The sequence below is a fragment of the Bidens hawaiensis genome, unplaced genomic scaffold (assembly GCF_021521415.1).
Source record: "Bidens hawaiensis isolate Kalapana, Puna unplaced genomic scaffold, B.hawaiensis_p1.1 tig00037696_1, whole genome shotgun sequence".
Taxonomy (NCBI): Eukaryota; Viridiplantae; Streptophyta; class Magnoliopsida; order Asterales; family Asteraceae; genus Bidens; species Bidens hawaiensis.
Window position 1 is genome coordinate 109,287 of NW_027496598.1, and position 27,913 is coordinate 137,199.

At 36.2% G+C, this 27,913-nt stretch overlaps 2 protein-coding genes across 3 annotated transcripts; one reads left to right on the plus strand and one right to left on the minus strand.

Moving 5' to 3' along the window:
* The first annotated feature begins 13,134 nt into the window (after nt 1-13,134).
* LOC143589663 (glycine dehydrogenase (decarboxylating) A, mitochondrial) lies at nt 13,135-18,980 on the plus strand. The gene is made up of 15 exons (XM_077070361.1): nt 13,135-14,498; nt 14,583-14,828; nt 14,905-14,982; nt 15,073-15,173; nt 15,393-15,588; nt 15,681-15,806; nt 15,890-16,075; nt 16,143-16,256; nt 17,044-17,196; nt 17,275-17,463; nt 17,544-17,621; nt 17,692-17,817; nt 17,900-17,998; nt 18,084-18,201; nt 18,714-18,980. Exons 1-15 carry the CDS (start codon nt 13,293-13,295, stop codon nt 18,803-18,805), a joined length of 3,108 nt encoding a protein of 1,035 aa, XP_076926476.1. The 5' UTR covers nt 13,135-13,292; the 3' UTR covers nt 18,806-18,980.
* A 3,958-nt stretch (nt 18,981-22,938) lies between these two features.
* LOC143589667 (zinc transporter 4, chloroplastic-like) lies at nt 22,939-25,489 on the minus strand. 2 transcript variants are annotated; one of them, XM_077070365.1, is made up of 3 exons: nt 25,428-25,489; nt 23,675-24,332; nt 22,939-23,571 (listed from the first exon to the last, which is right to left on the minus strand). In XM_077070365.1, the coding sequence occupies exons 2-3, from the start codon at nt 24,314-24,316 to the stop codon at nt 23,116-23,118; spliced, it is 1,098 nt and encodes a 365-aa protein (XP_076926480.1). In that variant the 5' UTR covers nt 24,317-24,332; nt 25,428-25,489; the 3' UTR covers nt 22,939-23,115. The 2 variants fall into 2 exon arrangements, with proteins under 2 accessions (XP_076926480.1, XP_076926479.1); XM_077070364.1 differs by lacking the exon at nt 25,428-25,489 and having other exon boundaries at nt 23,675-24,555.
* Nucleotides 25,490-27,913: the final 2,424 nt, after the last annotated feature.

Genomic DNA, 27,913 nt, shown 5'->3' on the forward strand with positions numbered 1-27,913 from the left:
TAGTTCGTTTATACATATATATTAATATTGATTAATATCTATCGAAACGAAATAATTATTAACTAAAACGAGTTTTATATATTTGACCATTTTCGTTCCGAACCACCATTGAAACCCAACAGTGATATCAGAGCCGCGGTTACAACGTACGAGTCGATTCCGGTTCGTTTAAAAACCGGATCTACATCTTAAACTTTAAATCGTTTAAAGTTTTGATCTAGATTTTTTTTCGGGTGATTTTGATTTGGTCAAAGTTTTGTTTATTTTATTTGACCAAGTCAAAACGACCCGAAATTTTATTTATTTTAAATATGTAAATCCGGCCCCGACCTATGTTTGTTTGGTTGTGTTTGGTTGTTGAGCTTGTTTTTGGCCATATGGATGGTTCAAAAGTTGTAAACGGTTATTATTTATTTTTCGGTTTTCTTTTGGCCATAAAGATGGTTCAAATTTGTAATAGGGCAAATAATTGTTAGTTTATAAATTTGTAATTAAGAAGACGCGAAGATAATCGAGGACGAGCTCAAAGAATTCTTGGAGTTAGTGGGAGTTCGGGCAAGATGACGGGATGCACGGAAAAGTCCATCCTTGTGGTTGTTTTGTGTTGTGAACCCCTTGACCCGATCGGTCTCCCTAATTGGCTCTAGCGAGACCGATCACCTTTAAGCCATAAGGATTTACATATTATTATTTGCTATTGTGGTTGCTTGGATTGTTTATAATAGGATTATAATATCACCGATCTAATACCAAATAAATTGAAAAATAAACATTTTTAATTAATCATTTATGTTTTGCAAATTAAAAGCGTTTTGATTTCCAAAACTAATAACTTAATAGTTTTCTATTAACTTAAAATTGGTTAGTTATATCGCGACAAACTTAGTTTTTAATACGTTATTTAAAACTAAGTGTCCTGAGAGATGAAAGGGTTCATCAATTCGTCCCGATAATAAATACAGTAAAATTTGACTTTTATTCTATTTGGTAATTTTAAAATTAATCCCAATTTAAAAAAAAAAGTTTATGCCAATCCTACTACAAGTCACACTTGAGGCATAATGCGAAATTTCGAGTGTTTGGAGCTACAGCACCGCACTTGTTTTCTAGCCTATCCCATCAAGGTGAAAGCGTTTCGTTGACACATCCGGCCCTTTCACACGTCACTATACTAGGACAACTATTACTTTACTCTTCTGTTACGTGCAAAAGCTGTCTGGAGACTTAAAGTGGGCAAAGATGAGGCTAAACGTATCTATACAGACAATCGTTGTCTCTATAGGTCTCATAACCGAGAATTGTGCTCTATTCACAATTGACAATCGTTGTCAGTCTCATAACTTATTAATGTTATGTGCTACAGCTGCCTTTAATAACTGGAAGCCAGATTCTCACACTCCTATTTTATTAATGTTATTGGGTCATTAATAATAGGTCTACAACGTCGAAAATACTAATTAAATTTACTTTTGCTTAATTAATCAGATGTCGTCAAACGAAAACTCACCCTATGCCCTTAAGACTATCCTTGAGAAGGATAAACTGAACGGTACCAACTTCATCGAATGGCACCGCAACTTGAGACTTGTTCTCACCATGGCAAAGCGCCTGTATGTTCTCAATGGACCTGTTCCAATCGAGCCTGAAAACAACACAGTCGTTGCTCGAAAAGTTCTTGAGAAGCATAAGGATGACTCGGCTGATGTCTCCTGCATTATGCTAGCCACCATGACTTCTGAGCTTTCTAAAGGCTTGGAAGACTTTGGTACCTATGAGATGCTTGATTAACTCAAGGGCATGTTCCAGAAACAAGCCCGTCAAGAACGTTTCGACACCTTGAAACAACTCATAAGTTGCAAGATGGCAGAAGGGTCTCCCGTTAGTGCGCATGTTCTTAAGATGAAGGGGCACATCGATCTGCTCAAGAAACTTGATTATCCAATGCCTGATGAGATGGCATCTGATTTCATCCTCAACTCTCTCCCCAACTCATACGACCAGTTCGTAATGAATTTCAACATGAATGGTTGGGTGAAGATAGTGTCGGAGCTTCATAACATGCTCAAGACGGCTGAGATGAACATTCCTTCAAGGACCAATCAAGTTCTAATGATTCGATCTGCTTGTCACACTCCCAAATTTCCACCAACGGAGTTATACCGTAAGGCGGGTGACATACCAGGATCCGAACACATTAATCACACCAAACGACATCTACATGGTCTTAAAAGTTTTAACAAATCAAAATAAAATGTTCAGAGTACTTAAGTGCTTGTGCGGAAGCTAAACAAAGTGCGGGAGCCATCTCCCAAACAAGTTTAAATAATTCATGGCGCTACAAGCGCAAAACCAATATCAAATAAATGTTTTCAAACTTAAACCAATGCGAGTCCATGCATGCAATGTTATCCTAATCCAAGTGCTTGCTAGTGACATGAGGAAAACATGCTAAAAAGAGTCAACACATATGGTTGGTGAGATCACAGGTTTTCAAAGTAAGTTATGCTCTATCAGTTCATAAACATTTATAAATAAAAGTGGCACATGGTTAACTACACTTAGTTAACTCGTTGCCGCATAGTGTTATGTTTCCATCACGACCGAAGCTGACTAGTTATTGCCTCAAGTCAAGTATTGCCAAAACTTAACAATGTTTGGTCAAAGTTACACCCCGTTCGACCTCCAGTCGAGAATAATGCAGGGTGGGGTTTGTCAAACCCAATAGTACTATTTAAATTTACCACGCCAGTTAACCTTAGTTAACGGTCCGATGTTCGTGAGGACTTTCCATGGCAAAGAAACACTACGTTATAAGCAACCAAACGGTTGTGTAAGATTTAGAGCAAGTAAGTAAAACAGTTTTGCATGTTTCCTCCTCCAAAGGAAAAGTATAAAAGTGGGGCCGTAAACTCACCTTGTTGGTGCTTCGGGTATTACACAAATCCGACCGAAGTAAATGTGTCACGTTCTAAGACCCTAAAAATGCAAGTACGTAAGTAACTTGTGGGATGGTTCCTAGAACCACTAGTATCCAACAATCTCCCATTGTTTTTAAAAAGACTTTTGACCAAAGTTTGACTAAAGTTGACTTTGACTAAAATTGACTTTGACTAAAGTTTTGACCTTTGACTAAAATATTGACCTTTGACTAAAATATTGATCTTTGACTAAAAGGTTGGACTTAGAATGTTTACCTTATAATTCTAGTCACACTTAATCAATCATCAAGTATACACACTTAGCCATATTTCTTGCAATTCTATGATCAATACACTTTCACAACATCACAAGCAAGACTAACTATTTAGTCAACTAGTTCTAAGTTGACTTAAAAAGTCAAAGTTCTAATTTACCACAACTAACATATCACAATTTGCAATTATCTCAATTCAACCAACACCTTTATCACCTTTAACAATTTATACCACCTAAACCGATTTTTCTCATCAATCAAAACTCACAATTAAATTACCAAATAAATCACACATGTACACATAAGTATTAGGTTCAACATATATTTTTCTCACAATTTTTGGATTTACCAATTCGTCCAGAGTATTCATATACTACAACAACATGATTTATCTTTCTACAACAACACAGCAGTAATCAAAAATTTGTCAAAAATTCCATATTTGTCCAATTGATGCAAGACCAATTGGACTAGATTCCTAATTCAATTTACAACATCCTAGAAGTAGAATTATATCCATATCTATTTTTATCATCAAGTTATGAAATTTACAACTCAACTCAGAATTATTTTCTCTAATTTAGATTTGCATCCTGATTTTGTAAATTAATAAAAAGTATTCAAACAGTGTCCAAAAATTAAGATTTCGGACTTTCTGAAAACTAGATTCAAAGTACATGTTCATAGAATCAAAAATCTATCAAAAACTCAAACATATCATCAATTTATTCACAATACAATCCGAGACACCAAGTCTGCCAGCAAGCAGTTTTAACCACAATCAACTACAAATCACAACTTTTCTATCCTTTGATTCAACAATCATCAAGAAACATTCTTACCAAATCAAATTGCATGTCTTATTTTTATCCATTTGATTTCATAATAAGAACACAAGTATTTATAAAGGACTCAAAATATTAATCAAGACTCATACAAAAATCCTTTTTATTTGTCAAACTTTGATCATCCCCTTTCATGATCCAACCATTTGGATACAAGGTTCATATGAATTAAAAGAAAAAGAAACATATAAACATAATAATCTACTCACTTTGCTTGATCAAATGCTTAAACCCTTGTTTACTAAAATCACCAACTCTTGTGTTATGGAGAAAATACTAGAAGATGATTGTTTGTATGAAAGAAAATGAGAGTATGTGTGTGTGTGAGAGTATCACGGCCAAAGAGAGAGGAAAAGGGAAAGGAAAAGGTGTTGGCATCCAATAGTTGTAACCTCCTTGTTATTAACAACTCTTTATGATTGATTTAATGAATAAAATTACTTAGGTTAACTTTTATTAACTCATGTGTGACATGCTACATATTTTAATAAACATTTCCTATGTAACATAACCTAAGGTTCCATTTAAATAATAAACATGTTACATGACATACAATATAACCTATTTAATCATTTAGCTTACTTACAATCACATCATCATGTAATAACCATAATATAACATATTAATCACATAGCACATTATACTTATCATACATGTTATATGACATGTTTATTATAACATGCAAGACGAGTTTATTATCCTAGTTATAATTAGTCACTTATCCTTGTTTAAGTCACCAATGACACGTTGACTTAAATATACGCATACATGACATCACATGTACAAGAGTTCATACTCATAGTTAACAGAACTAACTGAGTTTATAGACATAGTCAACAGGATTTAACTGGGTTTAGTTAACAGAGTTAACCTAAAAATGCCGGATGTCACACTGCTGGTGTCAAGAAGCCTAATCCCAAGAACCGTGGTTATAAGGGTAAAGGCAAGAAGAAAGTTACTGTTGCTGCCAAGATTGCCACCAACACTGACAAGAAGGTTGCAAAGCCACCATCGCCGCCCTTTGAGGAGCGCCAATGCTACAAATGCAACCAGATGTGGCACTGGATGCGAAACTGCCCCGAATACCTTGCTGAGATCAAGATGAAGAGAGCCAATGGTGAAGGCTCTTCTCGAGGTATTTCCATATACGTTATTAAAATTTTCACTGTATCTAGCAACACATGGGTATTTGATACCGATGTGATTTCCACATCTTTAATGTCTTGTAGGAGCCTGAGAAGTGGAGGAAACTAAATAAAGGCAGCATGGAACTCATCGTTGGAGATGAGAAGAGAGTACCAGTTCTGGCAACTGGAGTATTTCATTTTACTTGTCCATCTAGCCTAGTTTTTCTTTTGAATAATTGTTTGTATGCTATTGGTTTGACCAGAAACATCGTTTCAGTTTCGTTGTTGTCTAAACAAGGTTTTAAGTACGTTTTCAATGGCATGGCTATTTCTACTTACTTAAATGATATATTTTATTTTAAGGCTAAACCTTGAAATGATATATATGAGATTGATGTTCAAACTAACAATAACGTATATAATCTTTCAAACGTATCCGATCTGGCATCAATGATACATTTCTAAGGCATTGCCTACTTGGCCACATAAGCAAGGCAAGAGTTAAAAGACTCCAATCTGAAGGGATTCTTGAATCCACAGGATCGGACTCTTTTGACGATTGTGATTCTTGCTTAGCTGGCAAACTCGCCAAAGACTCCTTCACTCATAAGAGTGAACAAGCAAATAATCTGTTAGGACTCATACATACTGATGTTTGTGGACCTTTCAGAACCATGTCTAGAAACCATGAAAGATACTTCGTTTCTTTTATCGACGATTATGGTCGATACGCTCATGTGTATCTTATGAAACACAAGTATGAAACTTTTGAAAGGTTCAAAGAGTTTCAAAATGAATTGGAAAAACCAACTTGGTAAAACCATTAAGATACTTCGATCAGATCGAGGTGGAGAGTATCTCAGCTCAGAGTTCATCAATCATCTAAAAGAGCGTGAAATTGTTTCACAGCTCACTCCACCTGGCTCACCCCAACATAATGGCGTGAGCGAGAGGAGGAATCGAACTTTGCTAAACATGGTTCGATCGATGATGTGTAGAACCAACTTGCCTCACTCCTTTTTGGAGTTTCGCCCTTATGACCGCCTCCCGCATTCGTCAAATACCAATAACCAAATCGGTTATTACTTCTTTTATCCTGATACAATACGATTTCTATCAAGAAGAAAGACCACTTCCTCGAGAAAGAATTTCTCAATCGAGGAACTGGAGATAACATTGTCGATCTTGAAGAAATTCAAGAACCACAATTAACCGTTGAGGAAGTTGGAATGTCTGATCAACAAGTTGTTGCTGACACATCAGACATATGCACGAGCGTTCGCAGAAGTAGTAGGACTCCCGTACCAAATTCTAAATACCTATGGCATTTTGATGGTCCCGAACTCTTATTAGTAGCCTAGTCTACCGACAAACCTACTAACTACAAATCTGCAATCTTGGATCCGGAATATGAGAAAAGGCGTGGAGCCATGAACGCTGAGATGCAATCTATTCATGACAATCAAGACTGGAACTTGATTGAGCTACCCCCGAAGGTTGGGCAATAGGGAGCAAGTGGATTTTCAAACAAGCATCTCGTAGCTGGAATCTACATTTTGATGAGAAAATCAAAGAGTTTGGTTTTATCAAATATGAAGATGAGCCTTGTGTTTACAGAAAGGCTAGTGGGAGCACGATATCATTCCTCATCCTGTATGTGGATAATATACTGATAATTGGAAACAACATTCCTATGCTTAAGGAAGTTAAGCACTGGTTGGAATCTTGTTTTGCGATGAAGAATCTTGGAGAAGCTGCTTGTATTCTATAAATCAAGATCTACCGAGATAGATCTAAGCAGCTTCTAGGGCTAAGTCAAAGTACATACATAAGCGAAGTCATGACACGCTTCTCAATGGACAACTACAAGATAAGGAGTTGTTCCATTTCTAAAGGAACCGTTTTAGCAAATCACAATCTCCGGCATCGGACGTTGAGACAAAGCACATGCAAGCAATTCCATATGCTTCAGCGATTGGCTCTGTCATGTACGCTATATTATGAACTAGACCTAACGTCTTGTAAGCATGTTTGGAGGAGTGGAAGAGGAGCTCACTGTAAGATGTTACACTGACGCTAACTTCCAAAAAGACCGAGATGCTTCTCGCTCATAATCTGCTTGGGTGAAGAAATTCATAGCCAACCTCGATCTAATTCCAAGTTTAGAAAAATGATCGACGTGATATGTGATAACACAGGTGCTATTGCTCAAGCCAAAGAGCCCAATATTCATCACATGGCCAAGCACATTTTTAGTTCCACTATATACGAGAAATACTGGAACGAGGTGACATCATAGTAAGCAAAGTAGACACAGATCAAAAACTAGCCGACTCGTTCACTAAGCCGATGACTCAGGACAAGCATACAGATGCTATCGGGCTTAGACTTGCTAGTGTTTTATTTTGATTTAGTATTTGGATGTATGAACGTTTAATCAGTTGTACTTCTCTGTTCACTTTTGATTTAATGGTTAAATGCAAACGTTGAATAATACAACTGTGTTCATTTTAATACGTTTAATCCATGAATATTGTATTCTAAATTATCCGTAGTCGGTCAGACTCGTGGAAACGATTCTGAATTAAGACTATTCTGACTTTGGACTCAAGCAGTTGACTTCCAAACTCACAGACCTCATTATAAATGACGTTGGATGTAACTCGCATCAAATCATCTTCATGGATCTTGATCATAAAATGTTTTGATAATAGTATGCTCATTTAGTATCCTAAGACCTGAGATACATATTAGAACTTTCGTATACCGAGGAATATTCTTTGATCATGTCAACCGCTGTTGCGTAACTGCCAGCTATAAAGGCATTGATTGGGAATGTTCTGAAGTTTAGTGGGAGTTGTATGTAGTCAAGATGGGATTCTATACTCTTACATTAAAATGTAACAGTTAGACATCTTGGCGCCCTCGTTGATTCAAACTGGTAAAGTGTGAGGCCTCACCCAAACTTACTGTGTGTTTGATTGGACCACTTTGACTCTATATCGAGAACTACAATGATTGAACACTGTATGAGATTGATATGATCCATGTCTCATTGTTCAATTGATGTCTTATACAGAAAGGATAGATGACAACGATTACTATAAATTCATTATCTTGCAATAAGGTATTCCAAGATACTTTGGTTATGAATTTAAAAATGTCATATTCAGTTGGGGACAGCTATGTGTAGCTAGAACGCCTCTAGTTGTTAGCGTTGTGATACTTGACCCAAATCCGTCCAAGTGGGAGACTGTTGGATATAATGGTCGGTTCGGGTCAAGTCAACGCGGACCGACCCGAATGTGACCCGGTATGAGTTACACCGGGGGTTAACGAATTATAAACCCACTAAAATGTTTATTGGGCCCGACACAATGTATTAGATGGATCGGATGATGGTTAAAGGATTTGTTTAGTTAATTGGGCTCAAGCCCAATTGGTTTAACTTGCTTAAATCCTAATAATATTACTATATATAGTATATGTTAATAATATTAAACTTGAACCTTAAAAAACAAAAAAACCCTAACAGCCACCACTATTCCGGCGCCGTTTCCGGCAGACGTTTTTCCGGCAGCCAATTCCGGCCACCGGAATTTTCGTCCCTATCATCTTTTCTGGCTATTAGACGTTGCATACCACCACTACAGTCCATTATTAACCTCTAGTGTTGCTCCCTGCCTCTGTCTATCCGTCTGCGGCTGTTCTCCGGCGTACCCGCTTTTCCGGCGGCTGTTTACCGGCCACCGGATAACCAACTCAGCCATCCAAAGCCTTTTCCGGCCACCTGTTTGTACTCAGCAGCTGTCGGAGTTGTGTTTCTGGAATCCTTGAGCCACCGCAGGAGCTTGTCACCGGAACCGCCATCTCCGCTGTCGCCGTCACTAGCTGCCGCCGTCGCCGGAGTTTATTGGCTTGTTGGATTGTGTCATTTTTAGCGTCGTTCGTTAAGCCCTCGGTGTCTTCACGGTTTCGATAACCGAGGTACAATAACTTAACTAGATCTATGGTTGTTTATTATTCGTTTTGTCGTGCTCGTATAAAAGTTGTAACCGGGTCCGGGTTTTGGGTTTCGGTTTATGGTTCGTTTAAATCGTTTATATTCCGATGCGTTTTATAGTTCGTTTATACATATATATTAATATTGATTAATATCTATCGAAACGAAATAATTATTAACTAAAACGGGTTTTATATATTTGACCGTTTTCGTTCCGAACCACCGTTGAAACCCAACAATGATACCAAGTGGTGTAAAAATTACAATTAGATGCCGATTAAATGAAAATTGGAGGAATACTGATTAATTAAAATTATTGTCAGTAAAAAAAACAGCAAAAGTTGATTAAATTTTGGGGAAAAATGGTCAAATTTAACCGATTAATCCCTAGTTAAAATTATAATACTGGTGTTTAATGAGCTCTACAACACTAAAGATGCTCACAAATTGGAGATGATGCTTCTCATCTCATATATGCGATTCGGACAAGAGGTTGCTTTAATGTTACTTTCAACTAGAGGTGTACAAATAAGCAGTTTGGGTCGAGTACCTAACCCAACCCAAAACCGGTTTGTAACCAGATCCAACCCATAGGTTTGGCAGTGGTTCGTATTCTTGTTCTTTGAAACCAGCTTATAACCCGAAATGGTAGTGAAAAACCTGGTTACACCCAGGGTTTTTTTTGTCCAAACCCTGTTTGTAAGTCGGCCTGAATCAATTTGATAGGTTTGGTGTTTTGTCGTTAATAACCAGTTTGTAACCCAAACTGGTTGGCCCATTTGGCTTTCAAACCGGGTCAGTTCAAAACTCAAAGTGGTTTGGGATAAAATCCGATTCGTAGATGTCTACTTGCAAACCTGGATTTTGGATTTGAATTTCAATTTTGAAATGCCTTTCGTTATTGGGGGTCCAGTTCACATTTTAAAGAAATTTTACACACTACTAGGCTGACATTAAATCCACTGGGCCTTTGAATCCGTCCCTTCAAGTGATTAGATTTTTCTCAACTACTTATCATTATTTTCACGATTGCAATTTGCATATATGCTTCTGGGATTATTTCAATAAAATAACATGTGTAACACCCAGCTGCTAATACCAGCTATTCTTGTATTCCTCCCTATCCCGTTAATCGTTATTTAACTAATTATCATTTCTCTAAACGCTACAAATAACACAAGGAAAAATTTGGATGTGCCACCTTCGGTTGTGTGAATAGTAATGACAACAATTATTTTGCTCAATTACATTATGTAACCTAATGTCCATATCATATCCATATTAGACCTTGGGCTCATTTAAGTGTTGAAGAATATTAATCATTTTAGATGTATTATTATGTTTTAAGAGTTTTTATGGTTAGGATATTTTTTATGGTTAGCTGCTGCCTGCTTGTATGTTTAGGACTATTTAACGGTTTAGATGTCTTATTATAGCCTTTACTATTGATTTAGGATGTATATGTTGTGTTTGTTTATTATGGTATTTAACTATTGTTTGGATCCGAAACACACTAATTTAATGCCAAATTGTTTGGATGAATTCAATTAATACAGTTTGAATCGATTTGTTTGGTTTTTACCGAAATGAACCAAATTGAATCCGATTCATTACGGTTCGATTAGGGGTACAAAAATCTCGTAAACGAACAAATCAAGTTAATCATTAACCGAGTTGGAACACCCCAGTTGTGGAGGGCTTTAAAGCCCAAGTCAAAGCGACTAGTCATTTTATAGCCTGAACCTTTTAATACCGTGTTGTGGTCTAAAGTCCCATTACCACTTTAAAGCCCTCTCTCTTTATCATTTGGCCCTATCATGTGTTGAAGTCCCTCATTTGCCATTCAGTAATATGTTGAAGGCCCTCCGTTGGGCTTTAAAGCCATGCGACGTCAGCTTGTGAAGCCCTTTTACAGCCCACAACAACAAGCCTAATTAAAATATGATTGGTTGCATAATTCAGTCTAGGAAATTTCCCAAAATATATATCTTCATAAACAAGTTTTTAGTTTTAGTTATTATTTGCAAAAAATTTCATAAATATGTATTTCAAAATAGGTATCTTCATAATACTAAGAGAAGTATAAAAAATTTCATTAAAAACTTGTTTAAATTATTTTTTTTACCTAAAATAGTCGTCTTGCCAAGTTTAGTGCTTCAAAATATTCGTCTTTGAAATTTTCTCAGCCTAAAATAATTGTCGTGACCAGTTTTGTAAACTACTCGTTGAGTCGTTGACACAAATAATCTAGTTGTCACAATTAGTTTAAAATACATATTTTTAAAATTCGTCGTATAATTTTACTAAAACTTGAAACTTGTTTATAAAAATAGGAATTTCCCTTCGCTCTGTCTTCTTGACACAAATCCACAATTTACGGTTTTAGCACGTCATATAATACATGCGTGATTCAAGTCATGACACGTCTAAACTCCATAAATTTAAACACTATTATCGTAGTTTTTATTAGAAACATCCAAAAACATATATTGTTTTCAACACTTGTTCATCAACGCATATGGACCCCGTTGTCATTTGCTTCCCAGAAACTAGGAGATATTTTTATACGAATGACTGACAACACACTTGTTGGTGTGAGGTTGAAAGATAAGATAACGTGAATGTGAAACAAAATCGGCCACCCCAATATTACCTACTTCCAATCCAATTTTACCCTAAAATTCATACTCCACTTAAACCCAATCCAATATATCGATCCATTGCACGCCACATGTTCGACGAATTGCCTAAGTGAATACATTTGCCCACTTGGTTTTGTCTTTGAGTCGTCGATGACACACGACTGGCTTTAATTGACTCATCTCCACGTATTCTTTGCTGTAATAATAAATTGTCTGTATCTAAACAGTCATCTATCATGCCAGATCTCGTATCTATAATATTTAATATTTTCCTTTTGATGTAGTACTATACTATACACGCATTCATATCTGCTCCTTCAAATTTAATATCCATTTTAGTATAATTTGTCTTAGGGGTGCGAGCCGAGTCCTTTCGAGCTTGATTTGAGCCCGAGACTCAAATAAAGTTTGTTTAGTTATCAAGCCCAAGCTCGTCAAGTCTTAATGCGCGTTGGGTGTTTCCAAGTTTTACCTTTTTTTGGACCTTATGTATTAATTTCAAACTGCCCAACCGAGCTCGAGCCGAGCTCGTTTAACGTACTGCACGAGCTCGAGCTGAGCTTAGCCTTGTCTAAGGTTTTTTTTTCATAATATAAAAATAAATAAGAAAAGTGTGTATAAATTAATGAATGAATAGTATACGAGCCGAGATCAAGCTTGAAAAAGTAACTCACAAGCCGAGCTCGAGCTTTTAAAAAGAGATTGAAACAAGTTGAGCTCGAGCTCTCATAAGTCGAAACGAGTTGAGCTTGGGCTCGGCTTGGCCTGTTACACAAATCAAACCTTTATTCAAAATAGACATAATGGCTGCAAGCGAGTCAAGCCGGTGTGAGTTCGAGCTCGACCTTGAAATTAAACGAGGCAGCTCGGCTCGGCTCGATCATGAGCTCGAAGTTAAACGAGCTTAAGATCGAGCTAATGATCTGACAGTGGCGAAGCTTGGACTAAGACAACCGCAGGGAGGGGGGTCTCAAAATTTTGGCCGAAAACGGAGAAATTTACACTACGTATAAAATTTTCGGGGAAAATCGGGTAAATTTACACTAATACGCAAAGAAACAGGGGGGCGGGTCCACCCTGGCCCCAAGGCATACTTCGCCCCTGCGAGCCGAGCTTTGGCTTGGTTACAAAAATGAGCCAGCTTGGCTCGGGTTGTTTGAAATCAAGTTTTTTTAGCTAGAAGCTACGAGCTGCGAGTTTTTTGAACAGTCTATATATGAGTTACAACATGAAACTTTGGGATGAAATATTAATGTAAGTGTATACTTCAGGACCAAAAACATAAATTGTTATCCTACATTATGACAAGTGACTAGTTGAACATTACATGTGAGGCCAGTGTAATCCCGTTAACTCCTTTTTATCACCACCACCTTAAGTTGATAAGAAAGAAAAGTAGCAAGAAACATAGAGCATTCTTGCTCTTTGCTTTATTATCATTGAGTTTGATTCATTCAAGTTCATTTGAATTCTCCATACACAATGGAGCGTGCGCGCAGGCTCGCAAACAAAGCCATCCTCGGCCGTCTAGTTTCACAAACCAAACACAACTCATCATCACCAGCTTTATCTTCACCTTCACGGTACGTTTCCTCGTTATCTCCTTACGTATGCAGTGGCACAAACGTTAGATCAGATAGGAACCTTAACGGGTTTGGTTCACAAACTCGGTCCATATCAGTTGATGCATTAAAACCAAGTGACACTTTCCCACGTCGCCATAACTCCGCCACACCAAAAGAACAATCCGAAATGTCTGAATTTGTCGGTTATCCGAATCTAGATTCACTCATTGATGCCACTGTGCCCAAATCAATCCGTCTTGAATCGATGAAATACTCCAAGTTTGATGAAGGGTTAACCGAGTCACAAATGATTGCACACATGCAAGATTTAGCTTCTAAAAACAAGATCTTTAAGTCCTTTATTGGTATGGGATATTATAACACATCTGTGCCTACAGTTATTTTAAGAAACATTATGGAAAACCCCGGTTGGTACACGCAGTACACACCATACCAAGCGGAAATTGCACAGGGTCGGCTCGAGTCCCTGCTCAATTTCCAAACCATGGTTACTGATCTAACCGGTTTACCCATGTCGAACGCTTCATTATTGGATGAAGGAACTGCAGCTGCTGAAGCTATGGCTATGTGTAACAATATCCTTAAGGGTAAAAAGAAAACCTTTATTATTGCAAGTAACTGCCACCCACAAACTATTGATATCTGCAAAACTCGAGCTGATGGGTTCGATCTAAAGGTGGTTACTTCGGATCTTAAAGATTTTGATTACTCGTCTGGTGATGTGTGTGGGGTGCTGGTTCAGTATCCGGGAACCGAGGGTGAGGTGTTGGATTATGGTGAGTTTATCAAGAACGCACATGCGAATGGGGTGAAAGTGGTCATGGCTAGTGATTTGTTGGCTTTGACTATTTTGAAACCGCCTGGTGAACTCGGTGCTGATATTGTGGTGGGTTCGGCTCAACGGTTTGGGGTGCCTATGGGGTATGGTGGGCCCCATGCAGCGTTTCTTGCAACATCTCAAGAGTATAAACGAATGATGCCCGGAAGAATTATTGGTCTTAGTGTCGATGCTTCTGGAAAACCGGCTCTGCGTATGGCGATGCAGACCCGTGAGCAACACATTAGGAGAGATAAAGCAACTAGTAACATTTGCACAGCTCAAGTAATATTCTAATTTTTTAAAGATGTTTATTATTGCAATATCACATTTGTTTCAACTATGTAACACATATTTTTAATAATATAGGCATTGCTTGCAAACATGGCTGCTATGTATAGTGTGTATCATGGACCAGAAGGACTAAAGACCATTGCTAAACGGGTACACGGTCTAGCTGGCACATTTGCTGCAGGTTTGAAGAAGCTTGGAACAGTACAAGTTCAAGATCTTCCGTTTTTTGACACCGTGAAAATAACATGTGTGAATTCATATGCAATTGCTGACGAAGCTTACAAGCATAAGATCAATCTTCGTATTGTAGACAAAAACACTGTAAGTATGTTTCCAAGATGCTATTTAGTATTTGCATATTCAATTTTACAACTTTTCCTCAAACATGTTCGCACAGATTACTGTCTCATTTGATGAAACAACAACAATTGAAGATGTTGATACTTTGTTCAAAGTTTTTGCATTAGGGAAGCCTGTGAGTGTCCCCCCTCTCTTTATTTTACAAATTTTTGTATATTCTATTTATGACAGAAAGTCAGAAACTTAAGGTTTTATTTTCTTGTAGGTGACATTTACTGCTGCATCTATTGCACCGGAGGTTCAAGATACTATCCCTTCTGGGCTTGTGAGGGAGACTTCGTATTTGACTCATCCAATTTTTAACGCGTATGATTCTTTCCTGTATTATTAATTTTAAAACTGGATTTCTGAGCTTCAAGAATTATACTTTTAGTTACATGTATAGAAAAAACATTTATCATATTGTTATATGTCGTCTACATGATGATAACTTGTAGCAATCAGAGTAACAATGAAAAATTTTTCATCTTTATATGACGATCGGTTTTTTTAAGTGCCAGTCTTAATTTTATTTAATTTTTTTAGGTATCATACGGAGCATGAGCTACTAAGATACCTTACTAAGTTACAGTCAAAGGATCTATCACTGTGTCACAGTATGATCCCCCTTGGATCTTGTACCATGAAGCTTAATGCAACCACAGAGATGATGCCTGTGACCTGGCCTGCCTTTGCAGATATTCATCCTTTTGCTCCTGTTGATCAGGCACAGGGTTATCAGGTAACCGTACCTTTTTTTTTCTATTAAATCGATTCATTTCCTTTTCAGAATTCCAGACTATGTTAAGTAATCTTTCTTAAAAATTTTGGCAGGAAATGTTCAAGAATTTGGGTGACTTGTTGTGTAGCATTACTGGATTTGATTCTTTCTCTTTGCAACCGAATGCTGGTGCTGCTGGAGAATATGCTGGGCTGATGGTTATCAGAGCTTATCATATGGTATGTGTAAATTAGTTGCTGACTGTGGTCAACTTTAAGTGTCAAAGTAAAATAACTGAGTTGTTGACTTTGGTCAACTGTAGGCAAGAGGAGATCATGATAGGAATGTATGCATTATCCCTGTGTCAGCACATGGAACGAATCCCGCCAGCGCTGCTATGTGTGGAATGAAAATTATTACTGTGGGAACCGACTCCAAAGGTAATATTAATATTGAAGAGGTGCGCAAGGCTGCTGAGGCGAATAAAGACAACCTATCTGCTCTTATGGTAAGTAAATGTTAGTTATTATTTGCTGCAACCGTATATATACTTAGTTTGTTTGATTGGAGTTCAGGTTACCTACCCTTCGACTCATGGAGTTTATGAAGAGGGTATTGATGAAATTTGCAAAATTATTCATGACAATGGAGGTCAAGTTTACATGGATGGAGCAAACATGAATGCACAGGTATATAAGCTATTGAAGCCAATGCTATAATTTTAGAAAATTTAATATATTTTTGGGAGAATTTCATATATATTCTTAAAAAAAATGTCAAGTATCTATATATCCAACCTAAACTTAAAATATCATATATACCCTTTATAAGATGAACATTTAGTTTATGACCTTAGTACCCCTCTGAAATATATTACTTTTTTAGTCTTGTTCTATCTTTTTAATTAATCTAGTTTAGACAGTCGAAAATAGTTACTAATGACATATGAATCATGTGAGATTAAGAAACTCAGTTACAAAATAATTAAATGTAAAATATTTTGTCATTATAAGTTGTTAAAAATGAACAGCAGTAAGCAATACTTAGTAAATAATTAAATATAATATATCTAAAAGAATGAAATTCGATAAGAAAATAAATAGTCATCATAGTTTTTTCAGTTCTCGGCTGCTTTTGTACTTTTTGGTATGCAAGATGTGAAATAAATTTAAAAAACTTATAAAAGAGAATCGATAAAAGGAAAATGACTTGTTTCTGATGAAGTGATTAAATATTGTATTTGAGAAAAATATTTGTCGATGAGTAAGTATAACATTTAAAGTTAAAAACGGGTAAAATATGAAATTTTTAAGTGTTAAGAAAAAATAAAGGTAAAAAGGTCATATTTCAATTTGCTTTTAACAAAATGGGTAAATCTGAAATTTTAATTAGTTTCTAGGGGTATATGTATGATATTTAAGAAGTTTTTTAGGGGTATATATGAGTTCATCTTATATTTTTGGGTTTTTATTACAGGTTGGTTTGACAAGTCCAGGGTGGATTGGTGCTGATGTGTGTCATCTAAACCTACACAAGACATTTTGCATTCCACATGGCGGTGGTGGGCCCGGGATGGGTCCCATTGGCGTTAAGAAACACTTGGCACCATACTTGCCTTCACATCCTGTGGTAAGTACCACAAACAATTAGTTGTGAAAATGGTTTTCTTACTTTCTATATATTATTTAATTGTACATCTTGATTCAGGTGTTGACAGGTGGCATCCCGGCCCCTGAACACAAACAGCCACTCGGTACCATTGCTGCAGCCCCGTGGGGTTCGGCTCTTATCTTGCCAATATCATATACATACATTGCCATGATGGGATCTCAAGGAATAACAAACGCATCAAAGATAGCTATTTTGAATGCAAACTATATGGCAAAACGTCTCGAGGTCTCATTTCTTACCTTTTTTAATTAACGACATATCGTCTGAATATAATACAACTTGAACTTTGTATTATTACATTGCAGAATCATTATCCAATTCTTTTCCGTGGTGTGAATGGAACGGTTGCCCATGAATTCATTGTTGATTTGAGACCCTTGAAGGTAAATTTAAATTTTTAATTAGTGATTACCTTAATCAAGTTTGTTAATATAAGATCTCTGTCATTTCTAGACTACTGCTGGAATAGAGCCAGAAGACGTTGCTAAACGTCTTATAGATTACGGTTTTCATGGTCCCACAATGTCATGGCCAGTTCCAGGAACACTCATGATTGAACCCACTGAAAGTGAAAGCAAGGTAACATGTGGAGAGTAAAGTTTTCATTTTTATTAAAGTTATAATATTATATTACTTAAAGCGCGCAATTTTGTATTTGTAGGCGGAGTTGGACAGGTTTTGTGATGCTTTAATCTCCATCAGAGAAGAAATAGCAGAGATTGAGAAAGGAAAAGTTGACATTAACAACAATGTCATCAAGGTATCTTTGCCGTCAGTTTAATTGTTTTGGGATAATGATTTGTTCATGAATTGTTTTAGTGATTTGAGAGAATTTATGTTTGTAGGGAGCTCCTCACCCGCCACAACTACTCATGGCCGACAAGTGGACAAAACCATACTCTCGTGAATATGCGGCTTACCCTGCTCCGTGGCTTCGTGCTGCTAAGTTCTGGCCTACTACATGTACGTCTCTTTTCTCTATATGCACGTGCACACACACACACACATAGATATATGGGAGGGTTCCAGACAGAGCATGATGTTTTGTGAGAACAGGAATAACAAACCTAAATATTCTTTCTCTATAAACAATCAGTTTTTGTTTATATTTCTTTTAAAGTATTAGAAGAGATGAACAAACATTGCATATTAACCATTTTCTCATATTTTAATATTTCTTAATATTGAAAAAATAAATGACTTATTTTGTTTTGCATGCTCTCACAAAAATCCTGTACTCCGCACATTTACGCATATGCGTATACCATGGATACTAACAAATGATTATTTTGAAAATGCATGTCTTCGTTGTATTTTATTAAAGCTGAATATTTGGTTATGATATTTTTGAAAATAACATAATCACTTTCAAACACCCTTGTAAATGACAAATGTCTAAACTTTTTCAAAAGGTATACTTTTCTGTTGTGTCTTCATGTGATAAGTAATTAACTATGGCTTACTTGTGGTGACAGGCCGTGTAGACAATGTGTATGGTGACCGCAACCTCATCTGCACCCTTCAACCGCCACAAGACTATGAAGAGAAAGCTGAAGCGACTGCTTAATTATTAAATTTATGAACCACTACATGTGCTTCAAAGGTTCTTTCTCAGATTTATAGTATTTCAGTCGGTTCTTGTATATACATGTTTCATGATGTTACGCCTACGGCTGTTGGATTTAATGATACTAGTGTAATCATGATGATCGGATGCATTTATAACAGTTCCTTCTAGTGTACAGCTTTCAAATACAACCACATAACTACATAAGCTATTCAACTAAAGTAAGTTATTAGTAAAATCAAAACATTAACTTTTAAATGAAAATAGTGGTCAAAATTAGTCATCTCATCGTGGTAAATTGGATGATGACTTTTAATCTTACAGACATTATTTGTGTTTTGCTTATTGGAACTCGTCGGATTGGTTGACACGAGACGCTTTTTTTGTAAAAACACTTTGAGCAACTTTCCAACATGTATGTTAATTAATATTAATAAGCATCTCTTTTCGAATGAGTGGTGTTTCTGTTATTGTGGATGGTCTTATAGGGCTGTCGACTTATAGTAAAAAACATTACAAGTTTCGTAAATTAAATATATTGATTAAGACATGTAAAATACCCTTCAAAATTGTACACGCCCAAACAAACATTCGTTCTTTTTATTCTCTGTGAATAATCCAATTGAACTTTGTTGCATGCAAACGGAATATTTCAATATGAGAGTGATCTTTTATTCTTTAAAGACAGATATCCATGCTTTAATCATGCATTCCAAAACTACATCAACATCTCCATCCTCTCCACCATCATCTTTCGTGCCACAATCTCCAACCCTTGATATGTGCAAAGTAAAACCTTAAACAGAAATTCCGTGGTTGGTTGTTAGAATTAGAAGCTAACACATATTATCTTGTTAGTTAATATCTATACAAGTCGTAAAGAATACAAAACATTTCAAACTATTATGCACTAAACACACAACTAAAAAAACTATTTGTGTAGGTTAGAGTTTCTATATTTATATAGTCGAGTTTGGATCAAATACAAATAAAATTAACGTGCTAAACGTGAGAATCAAGTAGAGTAATTATATATACAAGTAGAGTTGTTATGTAATTACATCATAAAGTAATTACATAATTACTCTATGTTAACATGAAGTCTTAGGTAGCCGATTAACATGTTAACCTGAAGTCTAGGTTGTATATGGTTGTGTAAAAATATGGCATGAATATATTTAACGAGTAAAACCGCTGATAAGATGATCCAGTTACATAATTATCATGTCATATCAATGTATATAATCAGCAATGTAGGTTGCGGTTCATTACTTATTTAAATTCACAATTTTGATGCATAATTAGATTTGAACGATTGAGCATTAAAGAAAGTCTGAAAAACCTAAATGAATAGTGATACAATTCAAATACTAGTGGCATGTCTTAACTTATATGATCTCATTTCTAGTTTAAGTATATTATAAATCTCAACTTGCACAGAATATTGTGTTACATATGTAAAAAAAACATGCACATCAACTGCAAAACCTAAAGCTTTTATCATGTATCTATGATTGAACTAACATGGAAATTTTTTTGAGCTATAATCTCGAAATTTAAAGTATTATCACTAAGAAAGAAATATCACATGGGACTCTAATTGTGTTAAATCAAAATGCTACAAAACTTACTTTGCCTCAGTGACTTGTCGTAGCAGATGATTTGCTGGGCAAATCTCCTTTGGCAGTAGAATCGAAAAGAATCTACTGCCAAACGAGCAATTGCCCAGTAATACGTCTATACATTTAAAAACCTTTCTATTCAGTCGCAACTTGTTAGACAATACTTTCACATCGAAAACAATTTATAGACCAATACTTTGACGTAAATATTCTTATGCATATAGAATATCCTTAAAATATTTCTTTTTTGTGCAAAATTTAACGTACAATTTGTATAAAAAGTTTTGTGATAAATATTGGTGGCAAACATTATGTTTTACTGACCTTTTGTGTTTCAAAGAGACAATGAAACGTAAAGGTAAGATTAGGATTGTGTTAAATTGCCTTCGCTCTGTAAATCTTAATTTGCACCATTATTCTTTACAGACTGATGTAGACCATCGGAATTTAATGTATAAAATCAACATGTAATATGAGTTTAACTAAGATATACATTTTGACGGGTGTCGTGTCATAATGATGAGGAAAACGGAGAAACTAATTAAGTTCCAATCCAAGAGAAGACTTTCGTATATACAATTTACATGTGAAATGTTTGAAATATCACATAGTTCATTTAACGTATTAGGCCCAGATAACTTAGACATGCTATTATAAATGCACAACTTTATATGCATAGTTGTAATGAGTTTAGATACACTATTATAATTAGGTGCGTACCAACATTTTCTTTAAATGATAAAAGATAACCAAATCTCGTCGTGATATCATTCACAATAATTCACAATATTGCCACTTCTTCGATATTAACTAATGAAATAGTAAGACCAGTGATCCTAAATGTTAAAATAATAAGAGAAACGACTCATATCACTCTACACGTTTTTTTATAAAATATTTACTTCATAATTTATCTTTATTCTATAAATAATTTCTCACAAGCTCTAAGGCCAAACGTACTGGGCGACATTTGAGGGCGACGAGGGGCTAGAACACCCCCCCCCCCCCCGGGCGATTTTAGGGCGAATTGGGGCGGGGGCGAGAACCTTTTGTCGCCTGGAAGAAGGGCGAATTGTGTGTGTGGGGCCGGCATGTATGCATATGTGTGTTATATATACACACACATATATATATATATATTATATATTATTATTATATTACTATTTGTAGCCCCTACACCATTACACCCCAAAAACAAATTCTCACCTCTTGCTGACTGGGCGCCACACGGCGCAAAACGCCCCAATTTGTAGCCCCTCCATTACACATAGCCTAATGTTTCTCATTTTCTCTTTCCTCCTGCATCAACATTAAACAATTTTCAAAACACTAGAAACATTTAAAGAATTTTTTTATTCTTTTGGTTACAAAAGCAGGCAATCTTTTAATTCTTTGTATCTAAACAACTTATATGCTTTCCTCAACTAAGTGTGTACCTTGGCATATCCAATACACATAGACATTTATACCAACGACCAAGAAAAGCATCAAGATCTCAAAAGTGTGAAAAGGTTGCGATATGTTGATAATATTGAGCAAGGTTCGATGGTCCTAGAAGGAATTGAACCTTAGTATATCCAATATATTATATATAGGGTGATAAAAGTTTATGGTTTGACGGGTCGGTTTACGTGACAAGTGATGCATGCATTGTCGATATCGATTAAAGAATAACGTAAGACAATATTCACATATTCTTTTCACTATAAAGAACGCAAATAATACAATTAGTAGGTCACTATAGAGAAAATATAGTTAATGGTATTAACTAGTGTTAGGAATTAGGGTGTCTTTTAAAAGTGAAAATCTAATATTGTGTAATCAACACAACACATGTAAACAATTCGAGTCCGAGTTTATTTAAGTTCAAAGTCAATTTATTTTTATTTTTTTTCTAAAGGTTGAACTTGACTCGTGATTAAAATTTTTAAAGATCTAATTTGGCTAGAGTTCAGTTTGTTTATTACTTATTAAAGATCAAAGGTTATATTTATTTCATTCAAATACATATTTAATTAGTTATAACTATATATAAACTAATATATTATTTAGTTACTTTTTGTGTAATTATAGATTTACTACATTAAATAAAAATAATTATATTTATTTATATAAATATACTACTAGTTTAGTCTCACGAGTCTAATCAAGCTTAGTATATAAACTTCGGGGCTTGAGCTTATTTAAACTTGGCTTGATATAAGCTTTTTAACGAGATGATCTCAAATAGCTTATGAAGCTGAGCCCGTTTACAAACTTTATGCACCTTCTACAAAAGTAAAGTAACTACGTATACTTCGACCTAGATAGTCAAAGGTATACTTCATTAACCCAGTATTTAACTCAATCAATAAAAAAAATCACCAAGTACGAATAATATACGCTGTCAATACTTAAGGATGACATTCGACTCGATATCACCTAATGTCATACCCGTCCCATGCTTGTGAATACTTTTAAAACTGATCACATTCCTAAACATCTGTCCCAACTATTTAAGTTTCATGTCATGTTAGGTTTTTTCTTCCATCATTGTAAATCATACTTCATACATGTAAAGTTAGATCCACATGAATCCAAAATCAAAGAGCTATTATTAATCATTCTGTACATTTATACCATTTTTATATGAAGCCAGTTTATATTAATTACCTACACCATTAGTTTATTAAAAAAAAAAAGTCATCTTTAAGCCCATGCTGCAAGAGAAGCCATTAATCCAGCCCCAATAAAAAGTGAAACAAATGACACCATTTGAACCCCTAAATTGCTTCTCATCTTCTTACTCAAAAACTCAGCAGCAATTAAGTCCACTAAAGCCATATAAATTAATATCCCAGCAGATACTGAGTCCAAAATACCTTCAATGATCAAAGCCTTAGGGCTACTATGGTCATAAAACGAAGACACGCCCATCCCTATGCCGACGCTTATAGGGGCCGTGACTGCGAAAAAACCAGCCATTAACGTCGACCGAAGCGTCCCGAATCTTGCTTGTGAGATACAACCCGCTAACGCAAATCCTTCAAAGAATTGATGGAAAGATAATGCACCGAGCAACGGTCTAATTGTGCATGGACTTTGTGAAACTCCTAGTGATAAACCGATTATTATTGAATGCGACACGATTCCAAGTTCAAGTACCTGAAATGAGTCATGTTGAGTAAGTTACTTTTTTTGTAACAGTAAACTCACGGGCCCCACCAATACCAGATAATTAAGCTGGATTTTAAGAATCTAAGATTACCTGTGAAACGACAGCATATCTTACAACACCATCCGTATCATCATCGTCATCAAATGCATGCTTGTGAGAATGGCTCTCCAAGTGCTCGTGCGTTTGACCATTTTCACGGATGTACGTTTGACTTTGACCGTCGATACCAACAATACGAATCCCGTTCCCGACTCCTTCCTCATCCAAACCGCCATCTTTCACCACCAACGGGACCACCACGGAATCCAAATCATCCGCCTCAAATTCAGAAATCTGAATCTGCTTTTCTTGTTTTCTCTCATAATATTGTGTGCAAACGAAGTCAGCAAGCAATGTAAACAAAGCAGCAATCATAGCAACAAAGCCCGAAAACGGGAAACTGGACCACGGGAATTTAGGCAAACACGGGTTGGACAATGCTGACGTGGCGTCCGGCAGTATGTGCACGAAACCTGTAGCCAAGATGACACCTGCAGCAAAGGCTTTCACGCCCGAAAAGAAACTGGAATCTGATCTGAGAATTCGACAGTTCTTGCCGACCAACGGGACCGATACTCCAACGATTCCAGCCAGTAGTATGGAAGCAATGGCCACAGTTTTGAGAATGAATGCAGCTTTTTCATCCCAGCATGCTTCTAACTCCGGTGACTCGGTGCAACTAATGCTTGCCATTGATATTGAAATATTCCTGAAAATGGAGCATTTTGGGATCCAAATTAATGAAATGAAAATATGTCATATGTATCAAATTTAGCAAGATTAAAACAACAAATGCAACGCGTTCTCCAATTATTATTATTATTTTTGAACGACTAACAAACAGAAAATTGCCTAAGTAACCCGTACGAGATGACCCACACCCATTCTCCAATTATAAGAGCATGTGTAGTGAGGCGTTTTCCCACCCCAAAAGCGCCGGGAACACCACCTCCGAGGCGTTTTTTTTGTGTGTGGGGGTGGGGGTGGGGGTGGGGGTGGGGGGGGGGCTACCCACACAGCGCCGGATGGGGGAAGAAAGGAGGAAGATGATTGGTTGCTTTATTTTCTTTTCTTTCTAATATAAAAAAGAGGAAGATGATTGGTTGCTTTATTTTCTTTTCTTTCTAATATAAAAAATAGTAATAAATATTAATGAGAAAACGATTTGAATGAGCTTCATCTCCTACGACCCTTTTAGCCAAAAAGCCCCTATGATGACGTGGCGTCACACGACGCAAAACGCCTCCATATGGGTGGGGGCTCCATCCACCATACACTACACACGACACGGTCTAATAAGGGTTAATTAAACTGTAGCATAAAAATATAAAAAAAGGGTTGCGACATAGCTTGTTGCCCGTTTGTCTGTCACTTTATTGTAATCGTTTTATCGTAAATATATAAAATGACGGGGTCAACCGTAGCATAAAAATATAAAAAGTAAAAAGTGAAATTTGATCATGAGTTATTAAACCTTAAAGGAATCATAATCAGATAAGATAAGCAGGTTTAATAAAAAATCCCCAAACTCATTATTATAAACACAGTTTGATTCCGACTTTCGACCCGGTTGAACTCGTAGGTTGGGAACCGATTCATAACATTTAATCTGGGTTGAAACTGGTTTGGGTTTGACTTTTTGTTGAACACGTTTTGACTTTGGAATTGACTAATCCGAAATACATGTTAATGAAGGAAACAAAGTGAAATTGAAAGCAATATAGAGAGTGAAATGAATTATATTAAGTTAAAGGAAGAAGTGGTGATTTATTATTATTATTATTATTATTATTATTATTATTACCTATAAACGATGTGTTGATTGATGAACAGATCCTGACGGAAAGAAAAAACAAACAAAGAAAATAAGATTAGAGGTTTCGATTCGATAATATTGTTATTGATGGGAGGATAACTTGAAGAAGCGGTGACATGTTTATTAATGTAGTTTTCAGTAAGATGGCGTCAACGCACGCTACCGAAGTTGGCTTTCCAGAAAATGACCTCACAAACTTCTCTTTGCTGTTTTATTGATTTATTTATATCGTGATGAAGTAGTTTATATTTTTATTTTTTTTAACTATCCAAATGATAATTGCCTAGGTATTTTATAAGGGATGACCCAATAGTAAAAAAATCAACGCTAGTTGGCTCAATTCAGCCGTAGTGAACCCTTAAGCGTCTCAAGTTATCTCCAATTTTAGGGAAAACCCACCTCGCCCATCCTTGACGCCCTTAGGATTGAACCGGATATCACAAAGATCTCGGTTTTCATTCATTGAGCCACTCATGTCCTCCACAAAGTATTGTAAGTTGAAATCGAATCGGAGTCTCCATTAAAAAACTCAAGCTTTCTACAACTACCCCACATTGAAAAATTGAAAAGAATGGAGAGGACTTAACTAACATTTCAAATACCCAAATCTAACTTCTTTTATTTATTTTGAACTCTTTTGAAAATATGTGTTTAATTTCATCCATCAACTGCGGTGATAAAACATGCTCGAACGGTGGATCTTTTATGTATACTGGTACTATCACATTTTCGTTATCCTTTAGGATCATGTTGTGCAACAAAATGCAAACATGCATCACCTTAATCTTGTCTAAAATCATAGCCCGCATGAATCATCTAAGAATACCTTATATTGCCTTTAGAACACCGAATGATCGCTCCACATATTTTCTTGTTGACTCTTGTACCTTCTTGAACTCTTTTTCATTTGCCAAGACGAAATATGGGCACGTTTTCACAAAACGTTGACCATGGAGGGTAGACCACCGGTAAGATAGCACTCGCGTTTATAATCTTCCGTTTACATGAAATTGACACTTAGAGGCGATTCCATTTAGTTCAGTAAGAAATATTGGAGATTTTTTTAAAAACATTGATGTCGTTGTTTTACCCAAATAGATCACAAAATGCATGCCAAACCATAAATCTTGTGAGGCAACCACTTCGAACATGACTAGAGGGTATTGGTGATCATCTTTCATATACTGGTCGCATAACTTGGTGGCACGCATTCTCCAAACGAGATGTGTACAGTCAATGCTACCCATCATTCCTGATTTCTAAGAAGGTAATGTTTTTCTTCATGTGCTTGGTACAAATCCGCAACAGTCATGGCTTGGTTTGCCAACCTACACAAGAACTCTCTACTATATAAGCCAATCACGACATTCACACGAATTCCTATGGAACACACATAAATATTCATCGTATTCGTTAGGAGGATTACCTATTGCGAGTTATTTAACGGATAACGTGATTTTTTGTATCGCCGTAAAACTCTTTTTCATCCTCCCCGCTAAACCCCGTCTAAGTCCATATATAATCAGCCCACATAAGCCCAACCCAACCTAATTAGCCGACCTAACAAAAAATCCACCAATACTATAAAAATACCCATCGTCGGTTTCTCCTTGTTAATCTTAATCTTTCACATTCTCCTGTTGCGATTAAACACCCCTCTAACGCCACCGTCAACCGTACGTCGAGGTAAGTTTTTGTTTTGGTTCTCTCATCCCTTTGACATATTCTTTCTTTATCCATGGTTTTGTTATATGTATGCCTAAGAACAAGATCTATCGGTTGACATATTCTTTATCGCGTGTAACGTATATTATATCTTCATAATAACTATTATATTCTTTACAGTTATAAGATATACATGTATATATTCATTTAACTGATCGAACACCAGTTTCTTGGCTTATCATCTTCATATTACTATCATTCAAATTAGATATTCAATAAAGTGGCTGAATGAAATCTTGTTTTTATTTTGATTATTATTATTATTTTATGATCTTTCTAGTTGGTCTAAATTAGTACCAATAGAATAACTCATAAACACATAACCACACTTTGATTTTGGTACTAAACAACAATATATATTTACAGGAGTATGGAAAATTCTGCCGCTGCAACAATTGCTGCTACACACAATGGGATTGTGCATCCTCCCCCTGACATCAAAACCATTGTGGACAAAGCCGCAAGCTTTGTGGCAAAAAACGGACCTGAGTTTGAGAAAAGACTCTATGCTAGCAATGCTGGAAATCCCAAGTTTAATTTTCTGAATGGTTCAGATTCGTATCATGCATATTATAAGAACCGAGTGTCTGAAGCCCGGCAGGGGCTCTAGTCAACCTGGCTACTGCAGATGGCCACCATGCAGCCAAGAAGTAGATACGCCTTCAAATGGGTGTCTCTGTATATATAGACACCTTGAAAAGACTATTTTCTTCTTGTGTTCTGTTTAGTACTTGAACTGATATGACAAG